This window comes from Ambystoma mexicanum, chromosome 2p (assembly GCF_040938575.1).
Source record: "Ambystoma mexicanum isolate Mex_15411 chromosome 2p, UKY_AmexF1_1, whole genome shotgun sequence".
NCBI lineage: Eukaryota > Metazoa > Chordata > Amphibia > Caudata > Ambystomatidae > Ambystoma > Ambystoma mexicanum.
In genome coordinates this window covers 291,012,244-291,039,790 of record NC_090923.1, presented here as the reverse complement: position 1 = coordinate 291,039,790, position 27,547 = coordinate 291,012,244, and the positions used below count along the sequence as shown (strand labels likewise).

At 43.2% G+C, this 27,547-nt stretch overlaps 1 protein-coding gene across 3 annotated transcripts in view; it reads right to left on the bottom strand.

The window, feature by feature from the left end:
* PTPDC1 (protein tyrosine phosphatase domain containing 1) overlaps positions 1-27,547 on the bottom strand; it is a 980,126-nt gene that overhangs the window by 232,084 nt on the left and 720,495 nt on the right. For all 3 annotated transcript variants that reach the window (XM_069643571.1, XM_069643572.1, XM_069643573.1), the window contains exon 7: positions 7,854-9,151. In XM_069643571.1, the coding sequence (XP_069499672.1) occupies positions 7,854-9,151 (1,298 nt within the window). The remainder of the gene's footprint in view (positions 1-7,853; positions 9,152-27,547) is intronic.

Below are 27,547 nucleotides of genomic sequence, written 5' to 3'. Positions count from 1 at the left end.
TATCTTCAAGGAGGCGGGGGTATGTAAGCCACTAGACTGAACAAGGGCATTTTAAGTAAGGTGGCTTTTAACCTGCAGTTTAAGGGAGCGACTATACAGGAGTGTGTTGACATATCAACTGAAACTATGGTAAACCGTCTCGCATAATCACTCCAGTTACCTGCACAGTGGTGAGAGACTCAATGATCAGCTGGCTGCTGAAAATCAGGTCTAGGTAACGTCCAGCTGAATGCGAAGGTGATTCAGTTACCGACATGAAGAAATGAGAATTAATAATATCTGATCATTTTCTAGAAGATAGCTATGATGAAAGCTGATGATGAATATTAAAAATACCTAAAATTAAATGTTAAGTATCCAGGGCAGGTGAGGTTAGGAAATCTTCATGATACATATAAGAAATATGGAGACAGGAAGAGAAGATGGGAGCCTGATTACAAAATAGGAGACACTGTGTGGATCTCCCCTAAGAAGCTCTGGCTAGAAGGATCACGTAAATTACAGCCCTGCTACATCACTGCACTAATAAACTCAGTCACAGTGCATTTTCAGCTACCCTCCCACATGAAAATACACCCAGAGTATCACATAGCGTTGGTGAAGCCAGCCCATCCATCTATAGACACAAATGTCACCCCAGTATTAGTCCACTAGTGCCCAGAATACGAAGTTATAAACATTCTTAGTTCTAGCATAGGCAATGGATGCCATTGGTATCTCAGAGTGGGTGGGTAATGGTCCAGATGAAAGATCTCAGGAACCCCGAAGAAAACATCCAAGCTCCTCGACTCCTGCGGACCTTTCATGCCAATGATCCCAGAAAACCAGGACCTTGCCCCTTATTGTGGGAGGTACAGCACTGTCAGGGGACAGAGGCCAAGGGCCCAGAGCTGCGCAAGGTGCAGTGACATTCAGCTTATTCTGTATGTGCACTGTCTTATTCATTATTGCCATTGTTTCATTATGTACATGTTACTACTTATTAAGTATGCCATTGCTTTTTGTCCTCTATGTGGAATGTCTTAATCACTATTGGCATTGTTCTAATCTCTGTGTGTAGTGCCATACTGAGTGTGGCCAGATGCATGCAATGGCATGACTGATAGTTGCATGTGAAATGTCTCAATCGGTTTGGGCAGTGCTTTATTGCGTCTGTGCAGTGTCTTAATCAATGTTGGCAGTGTTGTACTATGCATGTAAGTATTTCGTTCTGTACCAATTGATTAAGTCACTTAGCTGAGCCAACGGATGATGGTCTATGGTGGTAACATGTGGCCTTGTTTTGCAGGTTCATTCATTGAGGACACTGTTACAGCCATTGTGACCAATGTTAAAATTGGTAATGCGATTTCATGGATACAATAGCTAAAATAACAGTTGTTTTAAAAATAAATCTCAATTTAAACTTAGAAAACTGCTAAGGAACTTTTTAGATGATATCACTTAATGACCTCCACGACCTTATTATTGCAAAGTTGTACTGTTGCATTGGTGTGTCAAAGAGAACAGAGACTTTGAATTCCCCAAGTCCATTTGTCAAAATAAAAAGAAAGTGCTTTGTGCGCACCTTATTACTCCGCCAAAAAAAAATTATGCTCGTCTGTAACAGTGCTTGATGGTTCAAGTATTTGGTAGGTTTTATTGGTGGCGCAGTAATAAGGTGTACTCGAAGCACTCAATTTAAACTTGTTTAGAACTGTCAACTATTATTTTTTCCTGGGCACAATATATAGTCAAGTTGTATACTTTTAGAACAAAATGTGTCCAAATAGAGAAAAGTACTTCCTTTATGTACACGAGGATAGAACTGCTACCTACATTCGACAGCTGAATAAAGAGGCTTATGCTGCACAGTATGCTGTATCTTTCTTGAGCCTGTGGAGGCATGGAATGAGGAGTCTGACAAAATAATGGTTATGTTATGTTATTTTGCATTTTAGCGGCTTATGTATCATTGGTATGATCTCAAAGCGCTGGTAGGTTGAACGCCCTTGAGAACCGCAGTTCAGTCAGTAGAGAGAGAGAGTGTGGTATGGTCCGGGGGTGCACCGGATATGTGTGCAGCTGGTGTGGTTGTTGCATGATAGCTGCTTCTTAGCGGTAGGTGTGGTGCTGAGGAAATCAGTTGGATATGTTCAGTCTGGAGGGTGGACACCCAGACTGAGTTCTGACTGCGTTAGGCCTGAGGAGACGCTTTAGCTAGCCGTAAAGTGCTCAGCTAGCTGTGTATTATTAGGATGATGTGGAGCTTGTGGGGTTATGTCACTATGAGAACAGCTCGACCGAATGTGTCATAGTACAGCTGTGTTCTCGTTGAATGGTGGTGTATAAGGGAGAGTAAGTATAGTAGTGTGATATGGTGGTTATCAGTAAAGCTCCTATGATCAAGCATGAGAGCAGGACAGGGGGCGTACATTAGGCAACATTTCTAAGTTCAACAATAAGTGTGAGACATGTTATCATTCACATGTCCATCTAAGTGAGGGCTATGCCTCAATCATGATTCTATCTAGATGTGGCACATGCTATCATTTACAATTCCATCTAAGAGTGGCACATGCTATCATTTATAATTCCAACTAATTGTGGGATAATGCTACCAATCATAATTCTAACGAGATGAGGCACATGCTATCATTTGCAATTTCATCTACGTGTGGTTCATGCTATCATTCACAATTCAATCAAAGTGTGGCACATGCTATCGTTCGCAATTCTATCTATCATTTACAATTCCAACTAAGAGAGGGATATGCTACAATCATAATTCTATCTAGATGAGGCACATGCTATCATTCACAATTCTAAGTGTGGCATATGTTATTTTCACAAATCTATCATTTACAGCACCAACTAAGTGAGCTATATGCTACCAATCATAATTCTATCTAGATGAGGCACATGCTATCATTTACAATTCAATCGAAGTGTGGGACAGGCTATCATTCATGATTCCATCTAAGTGTGGCTCTTGGTAACATTGTTGCACCTGTGTTAGTGTGAGGCTGCCTCATCTTCATCATTGTCTCTGGGAGTGGCACAAGTTAACATTGGTAAGTATGTTAGTATGTTATGCAGGGCAACATTTACAGTCCAGCCTTGAATGGATTTAGCTTGGTGGTCAAATCTCTCTAGGTGTGCATGGTGTGAGTCTATGGCAGTTTACGTTATGGAAAGGTAAGGTAGAGTGGCAGGGGCTTTCTGTAGTAGAGTAATTGCTCTACACCCCACCCATGCCACACTAACAGTTTTGTTGGTGTCTGTTCACTGCTGGCTTCCCCTGGTGGTTGGCAAAGACTTTTATTTTATAGTGAATAACCCTATCTATCCCGAGCTTGACGTGGTGTCCCTACCTCAAACAAACTAAAAACTCGGGCAGTCAGGAAGTCAGTGTAGTCCAAATCAGATGTTCACCATTCTAGTCCAAACTCCTATTCTTACCACTAACCTAACCTAACAAAAGTAGTTATTTCTAAAACCCAGGAGAATGAACAAGCAAAATCCCTACTACACTCGAAAGTCCTTGACACACTGCAGAGGTTTTGTAATTGTGGAAATGGTGTTTGCTCCCAGCTGAGGGGAACGCAGTGTGAATTCTGATGTTATAAAGTCTGCGCTTGCCGTAAGCGAACAGAGTGGCCCAGCAAAACGAGATTGCCTATCAGAAGTCCATGCTTAAGTGGCAAGCGCTCTGGTTGGTCTGATCCCGACTGAGGGAGGCTGATGACAGAGAAGGATCCGAACCCGGCTGAGAGAGATCCTGGGGTGAAGGGTAATCACCCGACATAAAGGTTAACAGAAGGAACTTTGATTTTGTTGTTCTGGCATATCAGGCCGTCTGAAGCAAGAGACTTTGCATGAGAAGAGCTTGGGCACAGAAGGCCCTGATACTGAGAAACGGAACTGTAAGCTTGTGCAGAGAAGCCCAGGAGTGTGCTGTGCTCGCGAGTCCCGCCTTATCCCGTGCTAAAAACGTGGGGAAGGGAGACCCTGTCCATTACATCCTGACTTATATTTTGTGAACACTTCTTTCTTTTCTTGTGAAGAGTATCCCACACTCTTTTGTAGCATAGCAGTACGGATTGGCAATAGTTTATTTTTTAGTATAGCCCCTTTTTATTTGAATAGACTCCACTAGGACCGTATTATTTGATGGTAGTAGCTTGCTCCCTTCTTAGATTTAGGTTTAGATTAGACGTTTATCTCACTCATTTTACAGTTTGATAAACACCCTTGAACTGTGATCACTTATGTCTGTTTTACTTTGATACCATGCCTTCGTCACACTATCCACATCAGGTCATGCTACCACCTTTTAGATTCTCCACTTCAGGTGTGCCGGCTCCCAGCCGACTCGCAAAATGCAGTCTGGGCATCCCGCTGCTTGTGTCTGCTACAATGGAAAGCTGTCTCACTGCAGCCTCTTGAAAGCCCAGTTTCAATGTCGCAGTCTTCTCGGCAGCATCCTCATTCATCGGGTTCTGGATTCAGAACAGAACAAAGTCCTTCTTTGCTGTTTAGTTTAAATAGCGGCAATTGCCCCAGCGTAACGTCTGTTTGATTGACAACAGATGGCTGAGCACTCTACCTACTCGTCTGTAACGTGCTTGACAACTTCTTCGTCCCTGTACTCATTACAGCAGGATTGTGTGACAGTTTACAATAATACATGGTTTCAGATTGTAGCATAAGTAGAGAAGGTTTGGGCAACGTTATTACCCTGTGGGGTCAGGAGTTAAAAGGGCCATGTCCCAGACTCGCATCCTTATCCCCAGTAGGGGAGTTCCTCCCCATGAGGTCCTCACACATGTTACCTTCGCCTAGGGGGACTACCGGTTAGCGGCCGCACCTTCCTAGCCTCATGAGAAGGGGGTCCCCTCTGGGGAGAAGTGACGCCATCTGGATGATCGTCACAAACCATAACTGTGTTGTTCCCTTTCTAACAAATTGGAAAATCAGATCTTGTGATTCCATCATAATCTGCCTAAATTCTGCCATGAAACTCCTCTCACCCCTCCCTACATTTGCTAGGGCGCACTGGCTCCCTCTTGGTGCACAGGTAGTATTCCTTTTCACTCTCCTGATCATTGTTCATAGAGCAAACCCTGACTGGTCCTTGGGGTGCCTGAGAACAATTGCTCCAGATAAAGGACTGCATTCACATTACATTTATCTGATAAATAACATAACAGTGTCAAGACCTTCTGGCTTTAGCTATGAAAAGGTCAAAATAGTTGCTTCTACCGCTCAAAGAAATTGAATATCAGTGCCGGTTTCAGGGAGTTCTACAAGCCATTCTTTTTTTTTTTAAAAGCCCTTCATTGAAGGGCCCTCGGCCGCTAAGCCTTTCTTCGGTCCTTCATGTTAATTCATAAGGTTCAAACAGTAGGATTCGGTTTGCAAAAGCAGCCGTGGGAATAAAGTGGGGTGATTTACAACCCTGCCCGTCTGGTAACAACGGTGCTGGTAGGATTACCGGCACAGTTGATACTGGACCAGCAGAGTACAAGTTTGCGGGCATGGTGCCTTTCCACCCGGCAGGTCTGACCTGGTGGGCAGAAAGGCACCCGCTTGCAGACTTTGAGGCTAGCACCGGCAACATTATAAATGGTGCCGGTGCTACCATCGTCCCCATTCCCATGGAGTCCTATGGGACTCAAAAGGGAATGGGGAGTAACTTTTTCCGACGGCTGGCTTCAGGGACCCATTGCCAGGCGCTGAAAAAAACATACAACTCCGGCGGCTGCCTGCCGTTTTTACCAGCAAGGCTACCGCAGGAGTTGTAATGAGGCACTATTTCTCTTTCGATTTTTATTTCTTGGTACGTATTCACTCAGTCGTACATTTTCCATTTCAAATTCACTTAAATATGCAGAACATCTGCTTTTTATGCAATCATCAGCAATATTTGATTATGCTTGCCTGACTCATATGAGTACTATATGTGTAATGTCTACTCTAAGTAACAGACTAAAAGAAAAAGGGAAGCAAAAGGATGGCTCCTTTTCCTAAACTAGCATACATTATAACGGCCCAACAAGGTTGAAACACGTGTATGGGGTTGCTGTTGGTACTCTTGTTCAGAGAGGAATTGCCATAGCATTTCGGTGCTGGACTGCCTATGTGGGCGGGACAAAGACTGATATGCAAATGAATATTTCCCATCTGTGAAAGGTATAGTGAGCAAAAAGCGTGTGCTGCAAACTCTCACCTCAGAACAGGCTATCATGCCATGCTCGCTCTGAAGAGGAGCGACTGCTACCTTTTATGAAATACATTATAACGTTGTTTGACAATGCCAGAGTATGACAACATAAAATGTATCAAAACCATTTAGACTACAGTCCTAGTAATGGGCCTTATTCTAACCTTGCCAATATCCTGGCGGTAAACCTGACTGGATACCGGCAAAGGCTATTACCGTTTCCGGCACTCGGTCCAGGCGGCACTTCCGCCGGATTCCGAGTGCCGGAGTGACAATGTTAATCCCCATTCATGGAGTCCCATAAGACTTCATGAGGGGATTCGCTATCATTGCCAGCACAGTAATGACGGATTTTTTTGCTGGTCCGGCACGTGCCTTCCCTCCAGCTTCTAGCTGGAGGAAACTGAGGTGCCCCACCGGCAAACCTGCAGTCAGCCGTTCCGGTAAAATGATGGTATCCATTTTTACTAGTGATAAGTGCTGAATCTTATACCAACATTCTTTTATTCAATGTCCTTTGCAGAAGGTCTGTAATACTGTGTAAAACGTGTAAAATACTTAAAAGAAAAGCCTCCTTACATACTGCTTAAAGTAATGGTCTGTGTGGCTTGTCCATAGGGATAACGAGTGGTGTGTGGCACTTAAAAAAACTGTCTTGAAAAGAAGCAGCCAGGATCATTTTCAAGATCTGTTGCATCAAATACAAGCAGGCCTTGAACATTCTTAAAAATCCAACTAGACCTGCAGGATGAGTTGATTAGTTGACATATTCAACCAGAGAGAAATTGACTCGCTTCGATGGTGATGGATGACAAAATATGAATCAGTACTTTCTGTAAAAGGATGCATGTAACCAAAAGCACATTTCATGTTTGGTGCAAAGCTGCCACCCAAATGCCAGCTATGCACAGTGAACCTTTTATTTGCCATTTACAGCAAACCAGGTTTGTTTGCAGTAATGTCAAATACAAGTTTCAAAGATTCCCATTTTGGCCAGCCAGGTCGAGTACCATGCAAATGGTGTTTGCCCTTCATAACATCTACTCGCCTACGCGAGAGGGCTAGTAGATGTTGCAAGCCCCGACAAAACAATATAAATATAGCACACTACCTTAACCAAATGGAAAAAGTAACCATCTTAGAAGGCCACCGAAAAATGAAAGGTCATAACAATCCGAGGCTATGAAGGTCAAAATGAAAGGACCAGAAAAAAGAGCACCTCAAAATACACATTCAGAATATGAAAAAATATCCCACCACATATTGGGTCTGCACCATTCTATTGTTCCGAAATTAGCTAGAAATCAATCTCCCAAACTTCATCCTAATTATGAACAATCATGAATCGCTATTCTGATGGTACTGATTCTACCATCCACCGCTCTTACCCAAAGAACTGTACAATGTTCTGCTGTGATAAACATCTATTGCTAGTCAATAGTGTCAAGATACACCCCCAAGCGGTGAATGTAGGCTTTACAAACACATATGTTATGTTATGTTATGTTAGGCTCCCTAGCTAGATTTGCACGATACAAGTAACAACTTACAATATACATGCATATACAATAAGCATGTTTGAACATATGACGTGCACATATAACAATGGAATTTTCACAGAAAAAGTAAATGTGTTTCCTCATAATACCTGCCAAGTGTTCACCTTTTCTTTCACTTCATTTTCCTCAGTAAACTCACTGATGCCAGATAGTGCCTTCACTGCCAGCAATCGTTTTGCACCAAGGTTTGATTCAGATTGCAAAACAACATGAGGAATTCCTTCAAATGTGTCTCTGCATTCATGATCCGATGCGTCTGTCCTCTCATGAAAGTCCTTCCGAACATAGCATTCTGGCATATAAGTGTCAGCATCATTGCCCTGTAATGTAATAACTTTTTCGCAGAAGTCATGGTCTTGCTTTTTCATGTCGTTATTTGCATTAGTTTGCAGTTCAACTATTTTTGTCATTTCATTCTGCATCACACCACTGAAGAAATCAAAATTTGCTTGCTCTGAATCGGAGCTGCTAAATATGGAAGAAAACCCCAAGGAAAATGTTCGACTACGCTGTATTTCCTTTGGAGCTTTTCTTCGATGAAACAGTGGAGATCCTTCTCTTTGTCCATCCATGCTATTAAACCTTGATTGAGTCCAGAAAGAAAATGGGCTATGCACAGAAGATTCTCGATGTAGATCTGCAGGAGGAGTTTGTTCAATTTCTTCTGCAATGCCTGAAACAAAACACAGTTTGACACTGTTCTGCTGCTTCAGACTCCGGAGAAAGGGTATTTGTGCAGGCACCGTCCAAGGCGTTTCTCCTTGTTCCAAGAGAAATTCAGCTCTTGTTAAATCTGAATCACTATAGCTTAATCGTTTCTTCAAATGTGACAGAGGTTGAAGGCATTCAACATTACGCCTCTTCCAAAGAGGATCAAACTCTTGTTCACTAGTCAAAACAGCATCATGTGCCATACAAGGCTCTGCAGGTCCTGCAGACTGGCATAATCCAGTTACTGTGTCAATGCGCGCATCTAACTCTTTCACAAGTTGCGATGAAGTCAACTGAGAAACTGTCTTTTCTATTTCTGCTGACAGATCTGGCATCTCCAGAACCTCCTCAATAACCTGCCTATTTTCGGCCATATCCAAAAGCAGTTTGCAAACCAAGTGAACAAGTTTTGGCACATGCTTTAGGTAGCGAGCCTCATAACCATGGAGAAGATGCCTCTGTCGAATAAGGTACTGAGTCAGAGTGACAGCATGGGCTTTGGGTTCACAGCAAGAAAACACATTTCGTAGAGGAATCAAGAATTGCGAAAATTCTCTTACACACAGTAACTGTACTCTGGTTTGAATGGCATTGGGTCTTTTTGCTCGAACAAAGAGAATAGCTTGGTCTGCAGTCATTCTCGTTGCAAAAATTAAGTAGCAGGCTATTAAAACACCTAAAAAGAGTAAAACATTGTTATTGTACAATTCGCATTTTATTATCTTTCAATTAAAACACATACACAAATGGGAGTAGAAGTTAATTTAATTTTGCATTATTAACTGAAATAATACACTTCAAACCATCTAAACATGTATTTTTTTGCTGATTCAAGAAAAGATTGATAGCTCATCAAGTGGCCACTAAATGCACTCTTAGTCACTTCATTGTCCAGTATTTTACTGTCCCTATATTGATATATTTATGTTGACTTACACAACCTAAACACTGAAGCTCAACTGGGAAGTATGGGTTTAAAGCTAATCAAAGCTAATCTCCAAATAGGATGCCTAGTTAATGTTAAAGGTATTTGTACCGTGCACCATCACCAACAGAATTGGTCCCTAGGTGCTCTAGCAGACCTGCAAACAAAAAAGGAGGGGTGTTGGATCAGTAGAGTGAGGTGGGAGTAGGAAGGTGAGAACGGTGGTGTCCTGTTGGCAGCTTCAGTTCGGTTTTCACTGTGCGCTGAGCTTGGGTGTGATTATCAGATCGAAGTGGGTCCTTGTGTGCGGTTGGTGTGAGTTATGTGTTGTTTGTTTGTTGCGGTCTGGTGAAGTATGTGCAATTTGCTGTGCAGAGAAGTGGTTGTGTGGATTTTGTGTGAGAGATGTATGCAGAAAGTTGGGTTTTTGGGTTAGTGGGATTTTGCCTCTTAGTCTTTACATTTCTTTGTTCCACATATCTCTGATTGTCCTATTGAGTTGGTATTGTAGTTTTTCCGGCATAGGAATAAAAACCTTTCCCTAAAGAGCCTGACCAAAGTTATGCACATCCTGCTGACAAGCAGCCGAGGCAACGTCAGGTAGAGATCCAATTAGAGGTCAGAGTACGATCCTAGAAAACTACTGTAAGATACTTTTAATTTTTTTTAATGTATTTATTTCAATTTCTCTTTTTCCAGTAGGTAGCAATATTACAAAACCGTCAACACTGCAGTTAGTACATTTGTTGAAGCAAACAGTAGCGAACAACATTTTCAACTTGGTAAGTGCATTTTCTCATGTGGTGATCTGCTTATACTTCTCTCCCTCCCCTTCATCTCCTGGTTTCTATTAAGGATCATGAATCTTTGCTGAGGTTCCTGATCAGGGTGGGCGCAGATCCGATGTGATGATCATCTCATTTAGCATTCGTCCCCAATCCATCCCCCTTTCCTCTTCTTCCTCTGCTCTGGCCTGCTCTTTCAATATGTTCGCCTGTGTGCATCCTTCATCCATGAGTGTATAGATGGGCGGTTATAGGTCAAAGTATTGAATCAAAAGGATCGAATGACAAAAGGGTCGAATCAAAAGGACCGAAAACAAAATGTTCGAAAACTATTTTTTTTAACCTTTATTTTTTTTTACATTTTTTGGGGAGGGTGCCCCCCCCAACCCCCCCGAACCCCGTTTTTGTGGTAAAAAACACTTTTAACTAAATGAAAACCCCCCAAAAAAATATATAATTAAAAAAAAATGTCGAAACTTTTGGTTTTCGATCCTATTGAATCTCACCTTTGCATTCGATCCTTTTGTATTCGATCCTTTAACCGGACACCTAGATGGGCCGCTTAAGCTTTTCCAGGAAACTGCTATCCTACGTTTAGCTAATATGAATAGAAATGCTACCATTTTCTTTCTCTGTTTAGCCCCCTTGCCCCCAAGTAGTATCCCCCACAAACATGTTTCGGGAGTGCGGATGTACGTGCTGTACGTCTACTCCAGGCTACTTAAACTGGATAATTAATATTGAAAGAGATGCAAGGCAGTGGAAGAGCAGGTTTATAACACCACAGATCCAGATCTTAAACTATCTATGCCACCTAGCTCGCTTGACCCCTCTTCCTACTAAAATGTATCCAGGCAGTAGAAGAGGTATTGGGTCTATAACTCAATCGAAAACTGCTCACATTTTTTTGCTCATTGTTTTCTCTAATTTTACCACACAAATACAGATGGTTTGGCGGCAGGCAATATTGGTGGGGTGGTTTTGGGGAGGAAAACGGCCAGGGCTCCATCAGCATTCCGTGAAAACAAATTTGAGGAGGAAAAGGAAGCCAAAAAAAGAATCAAGCTATTTTTGTTTCAAGCAATAGACGCACATCTGAAGTAGAGGTGTATAATCTATATCCAACCAAAGATAGACATTCCCGGCAAAATTGTGTAATGGGAAAAATGTATTGATTCAAGCAGCACAATTTTAGAGAACAGAAGGAACAATAATCTGAATGAGAACCTAAATGTGTCCCTGACACAACTGAAAGCTACCAATGGACGTCATGTTAGCCAAAATTCAATCAATTGTGATCCGGCCATATCAGTCAATTCAATGGTTCAATCAACTATAACGGAGAATGCTGAAAACATGGGAATCGAAGAGGCTGCAGTGAACATATTCCAATTTAAAGAAGGAAATATATTACGTGCCATAGATGCTAAACAACTTTAATAATCCACATTAAGGCACCACATTTTCCTTTAAAGTCTTTTGTAAAAATGATGACTATAAACATGGCGATTTACTGGGTGGCCTCTTTAATCTCATCAAGGACTAAAGACTGGAGGGATCACCTAATATAAATATGTCAACTAATGGCATAGTAACTTGCTTTGACATTGAATTTACCTGGCTACTGGCTAAGAGAATTAGAGAGTGAAATTATTTTAAAACAACCCCACTATGGGACCAGAGGTAGGGGGGTAATAAAGAAGTCAACTTGAATCTTGTCCTCCACCTTGAGAAATGGCAGGCCAGTACAAAATGAGAAAAATAAAAAGAGCAGAAATAGAGGATGGGACAGAGTTGCAACAGAAGCCAAAAAAAAAAAATTAAAATGAAGATAGGACGTACACAAACAGAAAAGGAAAACGATTAATGACCTAGTAGAAAACATTGAGGACAGATCATTAAGGTCAGCAGAGGGCAAAAAGGATGCCGACAGTAATCAGACAGTAATCACTCAATTAACAAAATGTTGAATAAAAAGAGGAAGCCCAAAATAACAAAACCCATAATCAAAGCCTTACAAAGTTTGTAACAGTAAGATGTATGGGGCTAAAAGGCAGTAACAAGAAATTGAAAAAATAAATGTGACATATGGCTTTAATTCATTCAAACCAGAAGACCGCTCAAGTATTTTTTTTAATTCCATGCAATTTAAACGTGGGTTGGTCAGTCTTAATAGGAGAAGATTGTTCAATATGTGGATTACTGAATATATTGCACTGGCTGGAAAAGGATGGATACACTATTGCGTGTCATCCGTCGTCTCTTGTAGGCTTTCACCTCTCGTGCCCAGGCTCCTCTAAATCCCAGGTTCACCAAATAGCGATCAGTAACACCTACTTGTGAAGAATTGCCATCTGACAAGGGTGTAGAAGCCCTGGTTTACATGATTTTGATTAGCTAATAAAACTATGCATGCAATTCTGAACCTGCTCCATGCCACTGAAGAGCAGGTGCTGATGATCAGGATACTGATTCAGCTGGGCATAGATGTACATTATGCTTTTGGCTGCTTATGAAAGTAAAATCTGAACAGCAGATTTCCCTTCCTGAAATGGAATTGCCCGCATCATTTTATTAGCTCATACAAATTTGAAAAGGCAAGGCTTCTACAGGTTTATAGTGATATTTTCGAATTCAATAATTTCGAATAAATAATGTTGAAAAAAAAGTTGAATTTATTTTATTTTTTTATTTTTATTTTTAATGAGGGGTCCCCCCAAACCCCCATTTTTTTAATAACCACTTGTTTACTAGCCAAACCCCAAAAAGAAAATATTCAACATTTGTTTTCCACATTTTTTTTAAATTAATGCATTCGAAATTAGTGATTCGACATTTTAACTGCACACGGCTTCTACACCCTTGCCAGATAGCAATTCCTCACATGCCCCAACCAAAAAGGTTGAGACTCTAAGGGTGTGGCTCATTTTCAAGACAAAAGTGTCTACTGAGGCCATCTGCATTAGAGTGCTGCGACCAAGGTTTTGTTGGATGCCCATGTCCAATCCCTTTATGGATATGGCCTAATGCAATAACTTGGGGTTCTCACCCTGCATAGCCATAAGCCACTTTAGAGGCCTGTGGTATGTTTGGATGGTAAAATGAGACGCAAATATGTAGGGTTTCAGCCTATGAAAAGCCCACACGACCGCAAACCTCACCTTTTCAATTGTGGTCAAGTTGCGCTCTCACTTGCTCATGTGCATACTAAGATACGCACAAGGTTGATCTACTCCCTTAGAGTTTAGCTGTGCTAACACAGCATCAATTCTTTACTCACAAACGTCGGTTGTATGATAAACACTTGCCCATAATCCAGAATCTTCAGACACGGGGCCTTGCACAAAGCTTTCTTAAAGCTCTGGAATGTAATTTGGCAGTCAGAGACCCAAGTGACCTTCTGCAGCTTTTTCTTAGATGTCACATCAATGAGGGAAAGGGCTAGTGTCCCATACTCCTTGATAAAAAGCCTGTAGCATCCGGTCAGGCCCAAGAAAATACATTGGTGCCTTTATAGTGAAGCCAGCCTTCTGCATGACTTGTAGCTCCTCTTTCAGGGTGGAAAGTTCGTCTTTCCAGGTATGAAGACCGCAAGGTCATCAAGATAGGCACCGCTGAAGTCCTCTAATCCAGATAGGACCTGATTCACTATCCTCTGAAATGTGGCAGGGATTTTCTGTAATCCAAATGGCATCACAGTAAACTGGCAGTGCCCTTCTGATGTGGAGAATGTTGATTGATTGATGTATATTATTTATGTTGCCCTCTCCCCATCGCTTTGGCCACCCTGCCAGAACCCCATGTTTTGTCAAAGGTACTTAGAAACTTGGTAGTGCCTAATCTGTCAATAAGCTTGTCTGCCCTAGGTATTTGTATTTTTATTACATTTGTATAGCGCTTAACGCCTACGTGCTTTTTTAACAAATGGTACAAAAGATCAGAGAGAGGGTGGGCTCTGAGACGATTTATTTAAAGAGGGGGGCACAGTAGATTGCAAGGAAACAGGTATGGAGTGTGAAGAGCGAAAATCAAGATCTAACTCCTGCCCCCTCACCCCAGGCACATCAACAGAAAGAACAGCAGGAAGAATAATGAGCGCACTCATTTTGCACCAGGCCCTAGTGCGCCCATGGGTGACAAATATGCTGAAAGACACCCACTTCACCAACACTGTAACCTACATGCCTCAAATGCAGCAGTTCCGCCATGCAGAATTTACAAAACACAAGAATTCCTGTTTAAAGGCTTGCAGATCCTCACATGAATTAACCTTATAGCACTATAGCTCATCAATTCATGCATTATCAAATGGCACAGTGTAAAGCCATGCTTCAGGAAAATTACAGCCAAGTACACTTGTCTCACTGAACACCAACCGCAGTGGGGATTCGTGCTCATTTCAGCAATGCGCCTCGCAAACCCAGGAGCAGCTCAAGGCCTTGCAGTAAAATAAGATTCTTTTCTTTGAACGACAGTGAACTCTGGCAGACAAGCATGTTTAATTCTTCATAAATATGAGTAATTCAGAGCAGAACACCCAGGGCCCATTGGTTTTTCTCTGGGAACGAAAGACATTTTCGCAAGATCCAGACATCATTTGAAACATAATTGTAACAAGAATGGCTCAGCTCTGGCCAATGAACGCTGAGGGTCCAGGGGCGAAAAACCTGTTCAGCTAAACTAATGAGAACAAATTTACAATGCAACAATTTTAGAATTAGGTAATGGGGAGGAGCAGCCAAGCCAGCCCTGTGACACGAAGGTGCAAAGGTCCAATGATCAGGCTTCCTATAAGGGCACTATAGGCCACCTACCACTTAGCAGCCAATCTCAGGATGAGATGGGTTTCTGGGAGCTTGTTCAATTTTGGGATGTCAGCCTGCAGTGTGTTACAAAGCTGGCTTGCAAGCCAGGCTCTCGAAGAAGGTGTCTGCATTTTCGCTGTGCATGAAGCCCTGTGTGTTTTTTTGCTGCCCAGAAATAAAACAGTTTGGAATATGTTGCTTCTTGCTTGGACTCTGCTGCATTTTTCTTCTTGGGCAAAATGGGAGGTGTTGGGGCCTCCCATACCCCAGAAGCTCTGGTGGGGTCCAACTTCTCCCCAACAAGTTTATCTTGGTGACAAAATTGAGCCCACAGTAGTCCACACAAAAGCGGACTTTGGTTTTCCCACTACTGGACATTTTAGGGACAAGTACCACTGAGCTAGGCCAGGGGGTGTGGGAAGTCTCAATCACAACTAAGTCATCATCTTGGACCTCTTTGATAGTTTCCATTATCGTATCTCACATCTGGTGGATTTTGCTTTTCACCTACTTGTGTCTCCATTGTCAATATCATGAATGCATCAATCAATTGTACCTGGAATTAGTGAGAACAGACTTGCATACTGGCCGTCGTACAATTGTGATTGTCTGGGTGGTCTGAACTACCTCCAATGACCCATTGGTGGACTCTACATGCAATAAGCCTCAGAGTGGATCTGTCTCCTCCTCAGTCTCATCAGTCATGAGAGCCATCACCAAGACATCCCAGCTGTACTGAGGCTTCAGCCGGTTGACATGAAAGACCCTGTGCTACTGCCTTTGGGTCTTTGGATAAATGGGTAGTTAACCTCACTGATATTTTCAAGTACTACATAGGGCCCAGTCCATGTTGCATGATGGGCACTGGACTTGACAGGTTCCATAATACAGACCATCTGTCCTGAAGTATATTATATCGCTGTGGCCTTCTAGTCATGCCAGTGCTTCATGATCTCATAGCTGGCCTTCAGATTTCAGTACTCTGTTCTCTGTACTTGGTCATCTTGGATCTGAGGCTAAGCACATAATCAACTATGTCATGGGAAGGAGTTAAGTGATTGCCCTCCCATCCTTCCCACACCAGGCTCAGTGGACCCCCAAACAAGCTCAAAGAGAATGAAACCTCTACCGTTCTGTAACACCTCCCGGTAGGCATGACAGAATATCCCATTTTATCCTCCAGTGCTCTTCCAAGTCATCTATCATGCCTTTCAGGGTCTTGTTGAACCACTCATCAAGTCCTTTGGTTTATGAGTGAAAGGCTGTGGAGAACCTGTAAGTAACCCCACAATCATCCTATATAGCCTTCATATGTGCAGCTATGAAGTTGGACCAGCTGTCAGAAATGATTTCTTTGGAGAATCCTACACGGCAGAATATCCCTACCAAGGCCTTCCCACTGCTGGGGGTTTGATGCTTCTGAAGAGTAGTGTCTTTGGGTACTCGGTGGCATAGTCTACCGCAACCAAGATATACAGGTTCCCAGAGAAGCTCTGAGGATCCAAATGACCTACAAAGTCTATGCAATTCTCTTAAAATGCCGCCCAACCATCTGGTAGTGGAATAAAGAGGGCGTTTGTTACCCCACCAGATTTACCGGATGCTTGGCAAGTCTGACAGGACCTTGCAAACTCCTTCCTATTTACATCCATATGGAGCCAGTAAAAAGCTGTCTTGGCCACTACTAGGTGACCTGCAAAAGGAGTGTCATGAGCAAAATTCAGAAGGAACCTCCTGTGACATTGGGTTACCATCAACATCTGGTTGGCACATGCCACAGGATTCTGGAGCCCATTGTACAGGAGACCATTCTGCCAGCACACCTTGAACACCCCAGGGGCTTCCCCCTGAACCTGTTTCTCTGCCTATTCATATAGATCTGCCGGAGATAGACAGTCGATTTGCGCCTGGCAGAAGGCCTGGCTAACCAACAGTCCACTGTAATTGCGTCTTTGACAATGACGTAAAGCTGAGAAGTTTCACCCCTTTATTATTAGGATTTTAATTGAGCACTGAGCTAGCTTTGGGAACCAATGTAGGGCTTTACAGTTATGGGGTAAAAACAAGGTTAGGGAACAAAGAAACAAGGAAGGGACAAGGGATTTAACAACAGCAGTGGGAGGGCAATTGTCAGCAATTATTCTACAAGTAACCAGGGGAGGAAGAAGTGGGGATGAGATCACCCAGTCTCAAGTATGGTGGGGAGTGGACGGTGTATGGAGCTAGGTGTTAGGGAGGCGCCACTCCTTCAAGAGGAGGATCTTGAGCTCCATCCTGAACTGTAGAAGTGAGGGGGAAAGTCAGATGTTGATGGGGAGGAGGTTCCAGAGTCTTATTTATTTCATTTATAAATCGCACAGGCATCCTGGAGGCATTGAGGCACTGTTACAGGTACAATTCAGGTAAGCGTAATTAGTCATACAGTTGGGGGGAATTACATCAGAGTGAAGGCAGTAAATCAGTAATATCAAGGATGTTAATGAGCAGTGTACAGTTAGTTTATATACAGGTCTGGGGGGAAAATTAGGGGGGTTGTAATAGGAGGGGAAGGAGGTTATGAGAAGAGCTGTGTTTTGAGCACTTTGCAGTATAGCCAGTAGGATATCCCAGATCTAAGGGCGGTGGGGGGGAGCAGGTTGTTCCAAAGTTTTGCAGCAATGTAACGGAAGGTAGAACCTCCCACTTTGCATCGCTTGACTTTCGGCACAACTAGGCGGTCGGTCTAAGGGGAACTTGTGGGTCTAGAGGTAGACGCCTCTTGGGGCGTAGATAGAGAAGGCCTGTCTTCTGTTTTATTCCTTCCTGAATTGGCAGAGTTCAAGTCTGCAAATGTCTTTACTTCTGGTGGATCAGTAGCCTCCAGCGATTCTAAGTTTCTCAGATGGTAGCTTGTGGACTTCAGGGTTACAGCCTTGTAAATGATGCAACAGGATGTGAAGATATGGGATTGCAGCGGGGGCCAATGCTGCTTGATGAGGGTCTGGGTGAGGTGAGGTGGTCAAATTTGCAGAGGCCTTCGATTCAGTCTTGTGGCGTTTCATGTATGCAGTACTGGAGAGGTCAATTCAGCCCCAACTTTGCTTCATATGTCTGTTGTCCTTACACATATCTAGTTGCTAGAGTCTGAACGAACAGGATGCTGTCTGCCCCAATTTCCATTGCCAGAGGTACACGCCAAGGATGCCCCCTGTGGCCCTTATTGTTTTCCATAGTTATTGAGCCGCTGGCAAACCTTATTAGGAACAAGCACAGGTATAGAGGCGTCTGGCTGTGTGGCGAGCCAGAGGTTTTTTCTTTTTATGAGGATGGTGCAACACTGTCTGTGCGCGATCCACAAACACACCAAGGGATCATCAAGCAAGATATTGCTATCTTTGGGGAAATGCCAGACTTTGGGCGAACTGTAATAAATCTGAACTGTTCCCCCTTATGGACGATGTACGTAAACCTCTCTCGACCTGCTTAGCTTTTCATGGGCTCTGACTGAAATGCGGTACTTGGGGATCACTATAGACAGACAACACACTGCACTATTTGATGGTAATTATGTTCAATATTTAGCGCGCCTTTCGCTTCAACTCACAACTTGGACTACGGATGCCGCTGACTATGGCAGGGACATTTTTTGTAACAGAAGGGATAACCCCTCTAAATTTGGACTTGGGTTTGGCAAATACTATATAACAAAAGGTGTCCTAATAGTTAAATTCTTAATGCAAAGGATGTGCATTCATTCCGTTGTGGAATTGCATCCCAGCTTTCCCTAAGGTAATTTTGTACCTGCAAGCGACATTCCCGCACTCACACAACATAAATCCTTACAATGTCTCCAGTATGTTGTCATCTGTAGAGCTTTTAGGGGCCGGTGGGCGGAATTCCCGGTGCAACCTGTAAACGCCTCTTTTCTGGGATATGTCAATGATGCCTATGGCTCACAGGGCATGATTTCCTCCCTATACAACCTAATCCAGGGCCATGCACTGTCGACCCTAGCCAATCTCCGCGCTAAATGGGTGCTATATTTACGTCTTCATATTACATATGAGATTTGGGGTGACATGTGCGCACAGTCCTGAGAGGTCTCTAACAATTCACGGTTTTGCCTCATTAAATTTAAGGTTCCGCAGAGGTACCATCACACGCCAGCCCGCCTGAGAAGCTTTACCCAAACAAATACGGCTATTGTCCCAGATGTGGCGAGGGAGATGCAGGGTATTTTCACATGGTGTGGTGTTGCTCCAAATTGGATGAGTACTGGAAGGCTGTGTGCACTATGCTTACTGATATGACTGGTTACAGGCTGGATGCCACTCCCATGCAATATCTGTTCCATGTATTCGATGATCAGGTTGGGCGAGTGTGCAAACTGGTGAATTTATGGCTAGTGATAGCGACTAGCTGTTTACTCTAGCACTGGTTGCGACCCTCTATTCCTCTACTTGTGAACAGAGGATAGCACAGGGGCAATGCGCTGGTCTTCGAAGCAAGACCATGCAGAGCAACCGAGGTTCGAATCCCGGATCTGCACTTAGAAACCGAACTCAGGATTGTTATAAGGCGTTTTATAAAAAAACAAATAAATATTCCGACTACAGAGCAATGGTTGCGTGGAAAGCGCCCGAGGGACCTATGGCAACCCTTCAGGTTCTACCTGGTTCGCACACAGGAAACACCCTCTGTTTATTAAGAGTAGAATGTTGGTATGTTCCCTTTCTTTTTACCCTCGTATGTGAGAGCTCCGCCCACATTTATATATGTCACCAGTCATGTGTGTTGTGTCTTTTGCGACGATATCTGTATACAAATGTGTTCCATCCAATGCCGTTCTTCATGTGTCTGTACATGTTTTTGTACTGTTTTGAACCAAGTGCTATAATAAAGAAAGCCTTAAAAAATAAAATTGTGGAGGCCTCTGATGAGTCATGCTGCAGCATGCAGGACTTATCTCAGAGGAGCCAGGGAAGTTGCCAGAAGGCCTTTCAAAAGGACATTTCCACCATTCAGGTGGGAGAGGACCAAGGCTTGGACAGCATATCTGAATATTGTTTTCTGGAATGAAGGACTTGATTTTACACAGGAGAGTAAGTTGGTACCAAGCTGTTTGTCTTTTCCTTTCTATGTGCTGTTTGAAGGAGAATTGTCTGTCAAAGTCAAACCCAAGGGACTTGGCGCAGGTGGCCAGCAGGGGTGTGAACTTTTTCGGCCTACAGTGCAGACTGTTCTTTCTCTCTGGTGGTGGGCAGCAGGGCAGCTCAACAGGTTCCAATCACGAGGACGATGGGAGAGAGAGAGGAGTGTGGGTGGATGCAGCCTGGGCCATCACCCCACCCCCACACGGAAGTCATTGGTTGCCTCCTGAATAGATACAGTAATCTCATTGGCTGTTTGCCAGCCTTTGGCAAACAGCCAATGAGATTACTGTATCTATGCAGGGAGGGAAGGAGACTCCCTCCCTCCCTGCAGATTACAGATCTTCACGCTGTTTGCGCACATACTGATACTGGTGGGGCCACCCTTCTAGCGCCCTGCCAGCATCCTAATTAAAAGGGTTACGTAAAGTGCGTGGAGCTGCGAGCTCCACGCACTTTACTATAAGCAAAGCAATGTAAAACGGGTCACGCCCCGCTGTTGCAGTTTGCAGCCGGCCTATGAAAAGGAATCCTATTCATGGGCCGGCTGCAACAATAGGAAGGTAACTGTCACCAGTGGCTCGCCAAAGTGCCCCCACGAGGTGAAAAATACAAACAGATTCAGAAGAAGAACTTCTGAACTTCTTCTGAATTTGCCTGTACGAACACCTGGTGGGGGGCCTAAGTGGAGGGGGGTGTGGCGCCCTGGAGCGCTTTGATAGCGGCTGCCACTGCTCCTCACCCTGCTGGCCTATGGAAATGGGACTGTAGCGTTTGTCCTATCATGTGCTGCTCAGAGTGTGAAAGCGCGCCAATAGGAAGAAGGATTCCTCCTGCTTTACGGGGGCACGGCCCTGAAGCTACTTGGAGAAAGGCACGTGCCACATTCTGCTTTTGTGAGCATGCTTGTCAATAGAAATGGGACTATGGCTTTTGGCCAATCAGGTGCTTTGGGTGTGTGTCACAGGAAAGGGAGGAATTCACTTTCCCCATTACTTTGTGTACTGCGGCTGGCAAACATGGCAAGACGTACAGTTTTCGTCGTGGGTGATGGCTTTGTGGAAGATCTGTGCGTGTATGCCCTCCAAGACGACATGTCTGGCAATTTCGGTTTGGAGGGAGTGGACGCTTTGTGGAGTAGTGTCGAATCGTGCTGTTTCGGCGGCTGCTTCTAGACTGTCGACGCGTGGCCTCTTTGTCAACAGTACATGTAGTGATCATGCACTTTGGAGCATTCTTTATGGGTTACATGCCTCGTTCCTGTGTGTTCTGAAGATTATGATGAAAGCGGTGCAACGCTTTTTTCCTGCTGCTAAGGTGCTTTTCTCATGTATACCCCAGAGAATAGTGTGCAAGTATTCAAATGATTCCTGTCACCAGTCAGAGGTCGGAAGGGGTCTAATCAACAGAAGCATGTGTGACTTCTTAAGTGCTGCTTGGATGTTCTACTGTGAGAATGAGAACATAGGTTTGTGATACATACACCTTCTCACAACAAATGGCATGTCTTTGTCATACACTTGCAATGAAGTGTTGTTTCGCAATCTACACACTGCATTGAAGAACCTATTGTAAGAATGTGAGCTAACATTGAAAACACACATTTACGTATAAAAACAGTGTTAGTAGGGAAGCACCTTTAAAAGAAAAAAAACGCAAACAAAAACCCCAACGGTTCTTTTCAGAGCTAGCACAACGAACGACGTCCGCTCCCCTGGTTCAAAGTTATTTCCCCACACCCGCGTGCGCCCAGCACGAAAAGTCAGCGAATATCGCGATAGTTGCAGGGTGGCATGTGTTACATACGCCCCTTTTGCAGATGACGCTGTTAGAAATGGGCCTGCAGACACTACGGGATTAGGTAACAAAGTTTGTGGTTGTGGTGTGTACGGACAGACTGTGCTACACAGTGTATTTGTGGAGAGAAATACAGAGGGTGCACCTATGACTGTGTGTTTCACGAGGCACAGTGTGCGGTTTTAGGCGATTCCGACATACATTGACTGAAAGTGAATGGAAAACACTGTGCAGTGGCTACTATTTTGCAATCTATGATGTGAATGTGTAGTGCTACAATGAAGTGCCTGATTTTGGTTTGTCTATGTGACACTTTGGTGGCAAGCAATCATGCCGATATTATTGTTGTTGATTGTGCAGGGAAAATTGCACAGCGTGTTACGTGAGTTTCAGTGTCGTTTGCGATGAAGGAGGCACTTGCCCAGTTCATGCGTTCATTTCCGTTCTTTTGCATTTGTTTTTACCACATTACGCAGTCACAGACGTGGGAGCATCATTTTCTATTTGGTCCGTGAATGCAGACACTGCGGTTCATTGGAAAAAAGTGTATTTCTGGCTTTCTTTGACATGTGCCAATTTTTTAATTTTTTTTATTCAATCCGTTGTTTATAGTTTGATTAACAAACTTTTACAACTTTCACTTTCTTTTTTCATTACAGTTTTCAATTACATTTCTTCTTTACAATGGATCTTCATATAAAATATAATTTTCAAAAATCTCTAAAAACATTTTAAAACATCTAGAAAATATCTCATGTAATTGTTCCGCCTAATTTCTTTGGTTGCTGGTTTTTGAGGGGATTTACCCAATGCAACCCCTTACATATATACACATGCATCTTTTCAGTTGACAGTATCACATTTTGCTCAGCACAAAACAGTTGTAACATAGTTTCATCAATTGCCAATTGATCATTTGTATTCTCACATGATTCATTCGCCATTTCACTCAAGGACATTTGTATAATGGGCGGTTTGTTTTTCCAATTCGGCATTCAATATAGTTAGAAAACGGGTAAACCGTAAAATGGCTTTGGTGGTTGAGCCCCACATGCATACTAACCATAGCCATTCACTTGAGGCAACCAGAGTGCTCACTTTTTCACTTTCAAGTATTTCCTTCCGTTGTACTTCAAAGTAAACACAGTTTGTGATCAGGTGCTTAAGCGACTCCTGCAAGTTAAACACCTTGCAGAATCTGCAGTTGTCACCTGATATGACCTCGTTGAATTTCATCCAATTTTTGATGGGTTCTAATGTTGGAAATTGGTTTAATTTAAACCTCAAATATAGGTCCCTGGCTTTTGGACAGGGAAACTGCAATAAGTAAAGTATATGCGGTAAGCGAACCGAAGCAAATTTGGTCGCAAAGTTGTAGGTTTTAAGTTTTCCCATAGTGTTTATTGATTTGCACCAGTCATGCGCAAATAGGCGAAGTTCAATGCGCGCTTGGCGGAATTCCAAGTCAGCAGGAGTAAGAGCTGGGTCTTCCAGTATGGCTTCCATTTTCTTGTAAAAGCTTTTAAATGAAGGGGGATTGGGGGTATTAAGCATCAACCCCAAATCTTCATATAAGGAGTTTTTGGGAGCAAAAAGTATTTTGCCAAGGTTTGTTAGTTGGCGCCAATTATATCGGGCGGACAAAGATGTCAGTCCCAGTTCCTGCCTGAGAACCACATTTGGAAGCGAGTTGGCCAAGCGCAGCATGCCCTTCCATAGTCGACCTTGGAGTTGATCCAGCAATAGATCTATATTTGCCAGGCACATGTCGAGGGCGTACAATAGGATCGCCTCCACTTTGAGAGTATAAAATTCAAAAAGGGGAAGCAGGGAGAACTTGCAGTATTTAATTAGCACCATACGCATTTGAGTGTAAAGAATTTTATCCTTTTGTTTGAGGGTACTCTTCCACATGGTAATTGCATTCGAGTTAGATATCAAATAGCCCAAATATCGAATCGTAGGTGTCCTAGGAATGGGCGTGATGCCTATGGTCCATTTCCAATGACAAGGGTGTCTCTTAAAATTCTTGAGTAAGAAGATGCTAGATTTAGCTGCGTTGAAATAAAGATTATGAGAAGAGCAATAGTCAGCAAATATAGAGAGTTTTGTTTGCAGACCTGATGGTGTTCGGTCGAAGATCACAATGTCGTCAGCAAACACAAGCCACTGAATTTTTAGGTGTCCTAATCTGGCAGGGTAGCTGATTTGTTTCAACCAGATGTCATTAATGCCAGAGAGGTACAAATTAAACAAAGTGGCTGCCAGGTTACATCCCTGTTTTACTCCAATTGCAAACGGAATTGGGCTTGTGGTTGCTCCAGATTGATTGACTCTGATATAGTAAACGGTGTTGGTGTGCTATTTAGATATTAGAAATATAATGTGCACAGGAATACCTAACATCCAGATTTTTTGCCAAAGAATTCCCCGCACCACGCAATCAAAGGCAGCTGTCAAGTCCACAGAGGCCATATATAGTGGGCTATATCAGGAGTCTTTGATTTCGAAAGTAGGTGAGCCATAAGTGTTGCATTGAGGGATGTCCCCATCTGGGCCCAAAAACCAATCTGAAAACGCGATAGTATGTTATTGTTTTCAAAAAGGCCTGGAGTTCCCTTAGTATTAGAATTGTAAACACTTTGGCTGTTGCAACTATGAGTACCCTTTTTAAAAATGGGTACGATTATTGAGCCCAATCCATGAATCAGGGATGACTAAGGATGTTAGAACATTGTCGAATTGGGATTTCAAAAGTTTGGCCCATAGTGTAGGGTTACGTTTCAGGACACAAGGCAGAATACCATTTGGGCCAGCTGCCTTAGAATAGTTTAGGGCATTGACTGCACACTCAATGTCTTGCATTGACCAAGCGGGTATTGGTAGTTTAGGAGGAGGAAGTTCCTCTGCATTTATATCGTGGTATCGCACTGGAAGCGCAAATTTGTTCCCATAAAATTCGACCCAAACAGCAGCAGGTATCGCAGATGCCTGATTTGTAGTTAGTTTTGAGAATTGCCCATGTCGAGCGCCAGTCATTGCGGCATAGTGAACTTATGATTATCAAGATTGAAATTGTGACGTTTTAAGTTTTTGCATTTGTTCCGATAAACGTTACATATCAGTCTTTTCTGCTTGGCGTATTCACCTATAGAGCAGAGTTTGTTTTTGAGCTTGCGTAATTCTGCATTTTTGAAGCGTTTAGCATGTGAGAGTTCGGGACAACCAATCTGAGAGTTTAAGGCATGTATAATGGTCTTTTCATTTTGTATTATCCCCATTATAGCCACCAACGTTTCCAGATATTTGGTTGGTTCTATGTTAGGTTGCAATTCCGAATTTGAGGTGTCCCGAAATCCGCCAAGCCATTCATCAAAGCGAGCATTGATCATGTCACATAATCGATTGTTCAATCTAATAGAGATGCCTGGGCGGTCCCCTTCCAAGAATACTTGGTGCGGATCATGATTAAGTACATCAGCAGTTATAACAACCGACAACTGAATTAACATGTGGTCACCCAAAAATGGGTCCAGAGTTAAGATATCTTTGAAGCAAACTTGTATATTTGACGATATAGCAAAATGGTCAATACAGGATGTTAAAGATCCCCTCTTCCATGTATACCTTAATCCGTACTTCTGGAATGGCAGAAAAGCTATGTCCCAAAATGCTAAGTGTGTGTTCCACATACTGCCTCTACCAGCATGTGAATGTGCAAGATCATAATCTGTGTTCTTATCAAGGGACTCGACATTCAGCGTTAAAATCGCCACCCATAACTATTCGGTATGCAGGATGTCAGAACTTTATCAAATAACAGGTCGAGTGAGTCAAATGCACTGGCAATTTTCAATCGAACAGGGTTATGATATAAGGATACACATAAGTAGTACTCTAAGGAGGAGACCTGAAAAGATATTAGTACTGCTAAAAACAGAATTGTTTTGAAAACTTCATGCGTAATTGTAATCAGTTTTGTGTATATGCAAATGGCAATGCTGCCATAAGGGCGGCCTCTTGGGGCGTGTTCCGCTAAAATTTGGTGAACAGTGAAGCCGGATAATGAAATTTTGTGCAAAGCCATGGTTTCTTGGCAGAAAAGTATGTCACACTTGAGAGCGTCACACTTTTTGTAGACCCGTGGGTGCACATTTTTTAAACCACATGAGTTCCAGGAGAAAATAGACAGTTTATATGAGTTATTAGGTGGGCACATTGTCCATTGCGGGGTTCAGTGTGGAGGCAAATGAGGTCAGCCATGACCAATCCTTGCTAACATTGGAGAGAGAAACCAACTGGTCTATTACTTCCAATTTATTCCCACCTTGATCAATGGGAGTGGCAGCCTATGGGGTGGGAGAAGCGGGTTGGATCATTAAGTTTCATTGAAGGCTATGGCATCATCTAGTACTTCAAATGATACAGGTGATCGCCCAATCATTTGGAGATCACGTCTGTGTTGCCATATCAAATCAGTTATGATGTTGGTTTGCACTTTACACACCATCCTATAATTGTGGGTATGTGGAAGTGTGATCCATTCTATCTCATCTGAATGGAGGGTTCGAAGTGCCGGAATTTGCCTGAACGCCTTCAGCAGGGCGGAGCGATTCAAACATTTGTTGTGTTGCCATAGATTTCTGGATCAGACTCCCGACCCAGTATAGTAGAGGATGGTGAAGCCGCTTTGCCTTTGTTACTTGAAGCGGGTGAGTGCTCATGCAAGATCTCTGCTTCCGTTAAGCCTGCCAGTTGAACTGCCACCCAATGGTTTTCATATTCAAGTTGGTCAAGACTAGGCGAGGCTCCGTCAGAAGGATTGGATTAGGAACAGCCTATAGGTTGATTCTGAAGCTGAGGTTTGGGATTTTACGGGACTTCATTGTTACTAGGAACTTGGCTTACCACTTTCCCTGCTTGTGTGGCTTTGTTTGCTATGGGCTTGAAAAAAGCTGATAGCTGGGTTTGGGCATTACTGGGTGTCTTGTCTTGTGGTTCCAGGAGCCCACCACAGTTGGGCGCTGCGGAGCCTTTTTGGCTCTTTGGGTTACTCTTCCCTTTATTGCTTTTGCAGGCCGAATCCATTCCTTTCACACAGGGGAAAGGCTGATGGTCTTTTTTGCTTTCCTTAGGAGGATCCTCTGGGACTGGACTTTGCTCGTGATGTGCAACTGTTTGCTCGTTCTGGAGAGAGGGACCAGTTGCATCAGATACAAGATTTTTCTTTTTCATGTTTGCATTTTTACTTTTATTATTTAGTTTAGGTTCAAGTGGTTTAGCCACTGCATGGGGAGGTTTTCTGTCAGCATTCCTTTTGAGAGCTCTAAGAAAAAGACGCTTCTCCTTCCGTGAGGCAAAAAATTGACCTGCGCCAGCTGAATAGTCGCTCTTGGCTTTGTCATTGCCTATCGGAGAAGTTGGCACACTCCTGGGCTCCAAAAATAAGTTAGTGAGGGCCGACGGACTATCGGGATGGAATATTCAATCTGCCTCATCATCCTCTTGTCGAACTTCACCATCAGTCAAATACTCAGTTGGATTGGCCTGAACAAAGAAAAGTAGTTGGTCGATCTTTTCAGTGTTTGTAGTGACCATTTGGCACAATTGAGCATGCTTAAGTATCTGGTG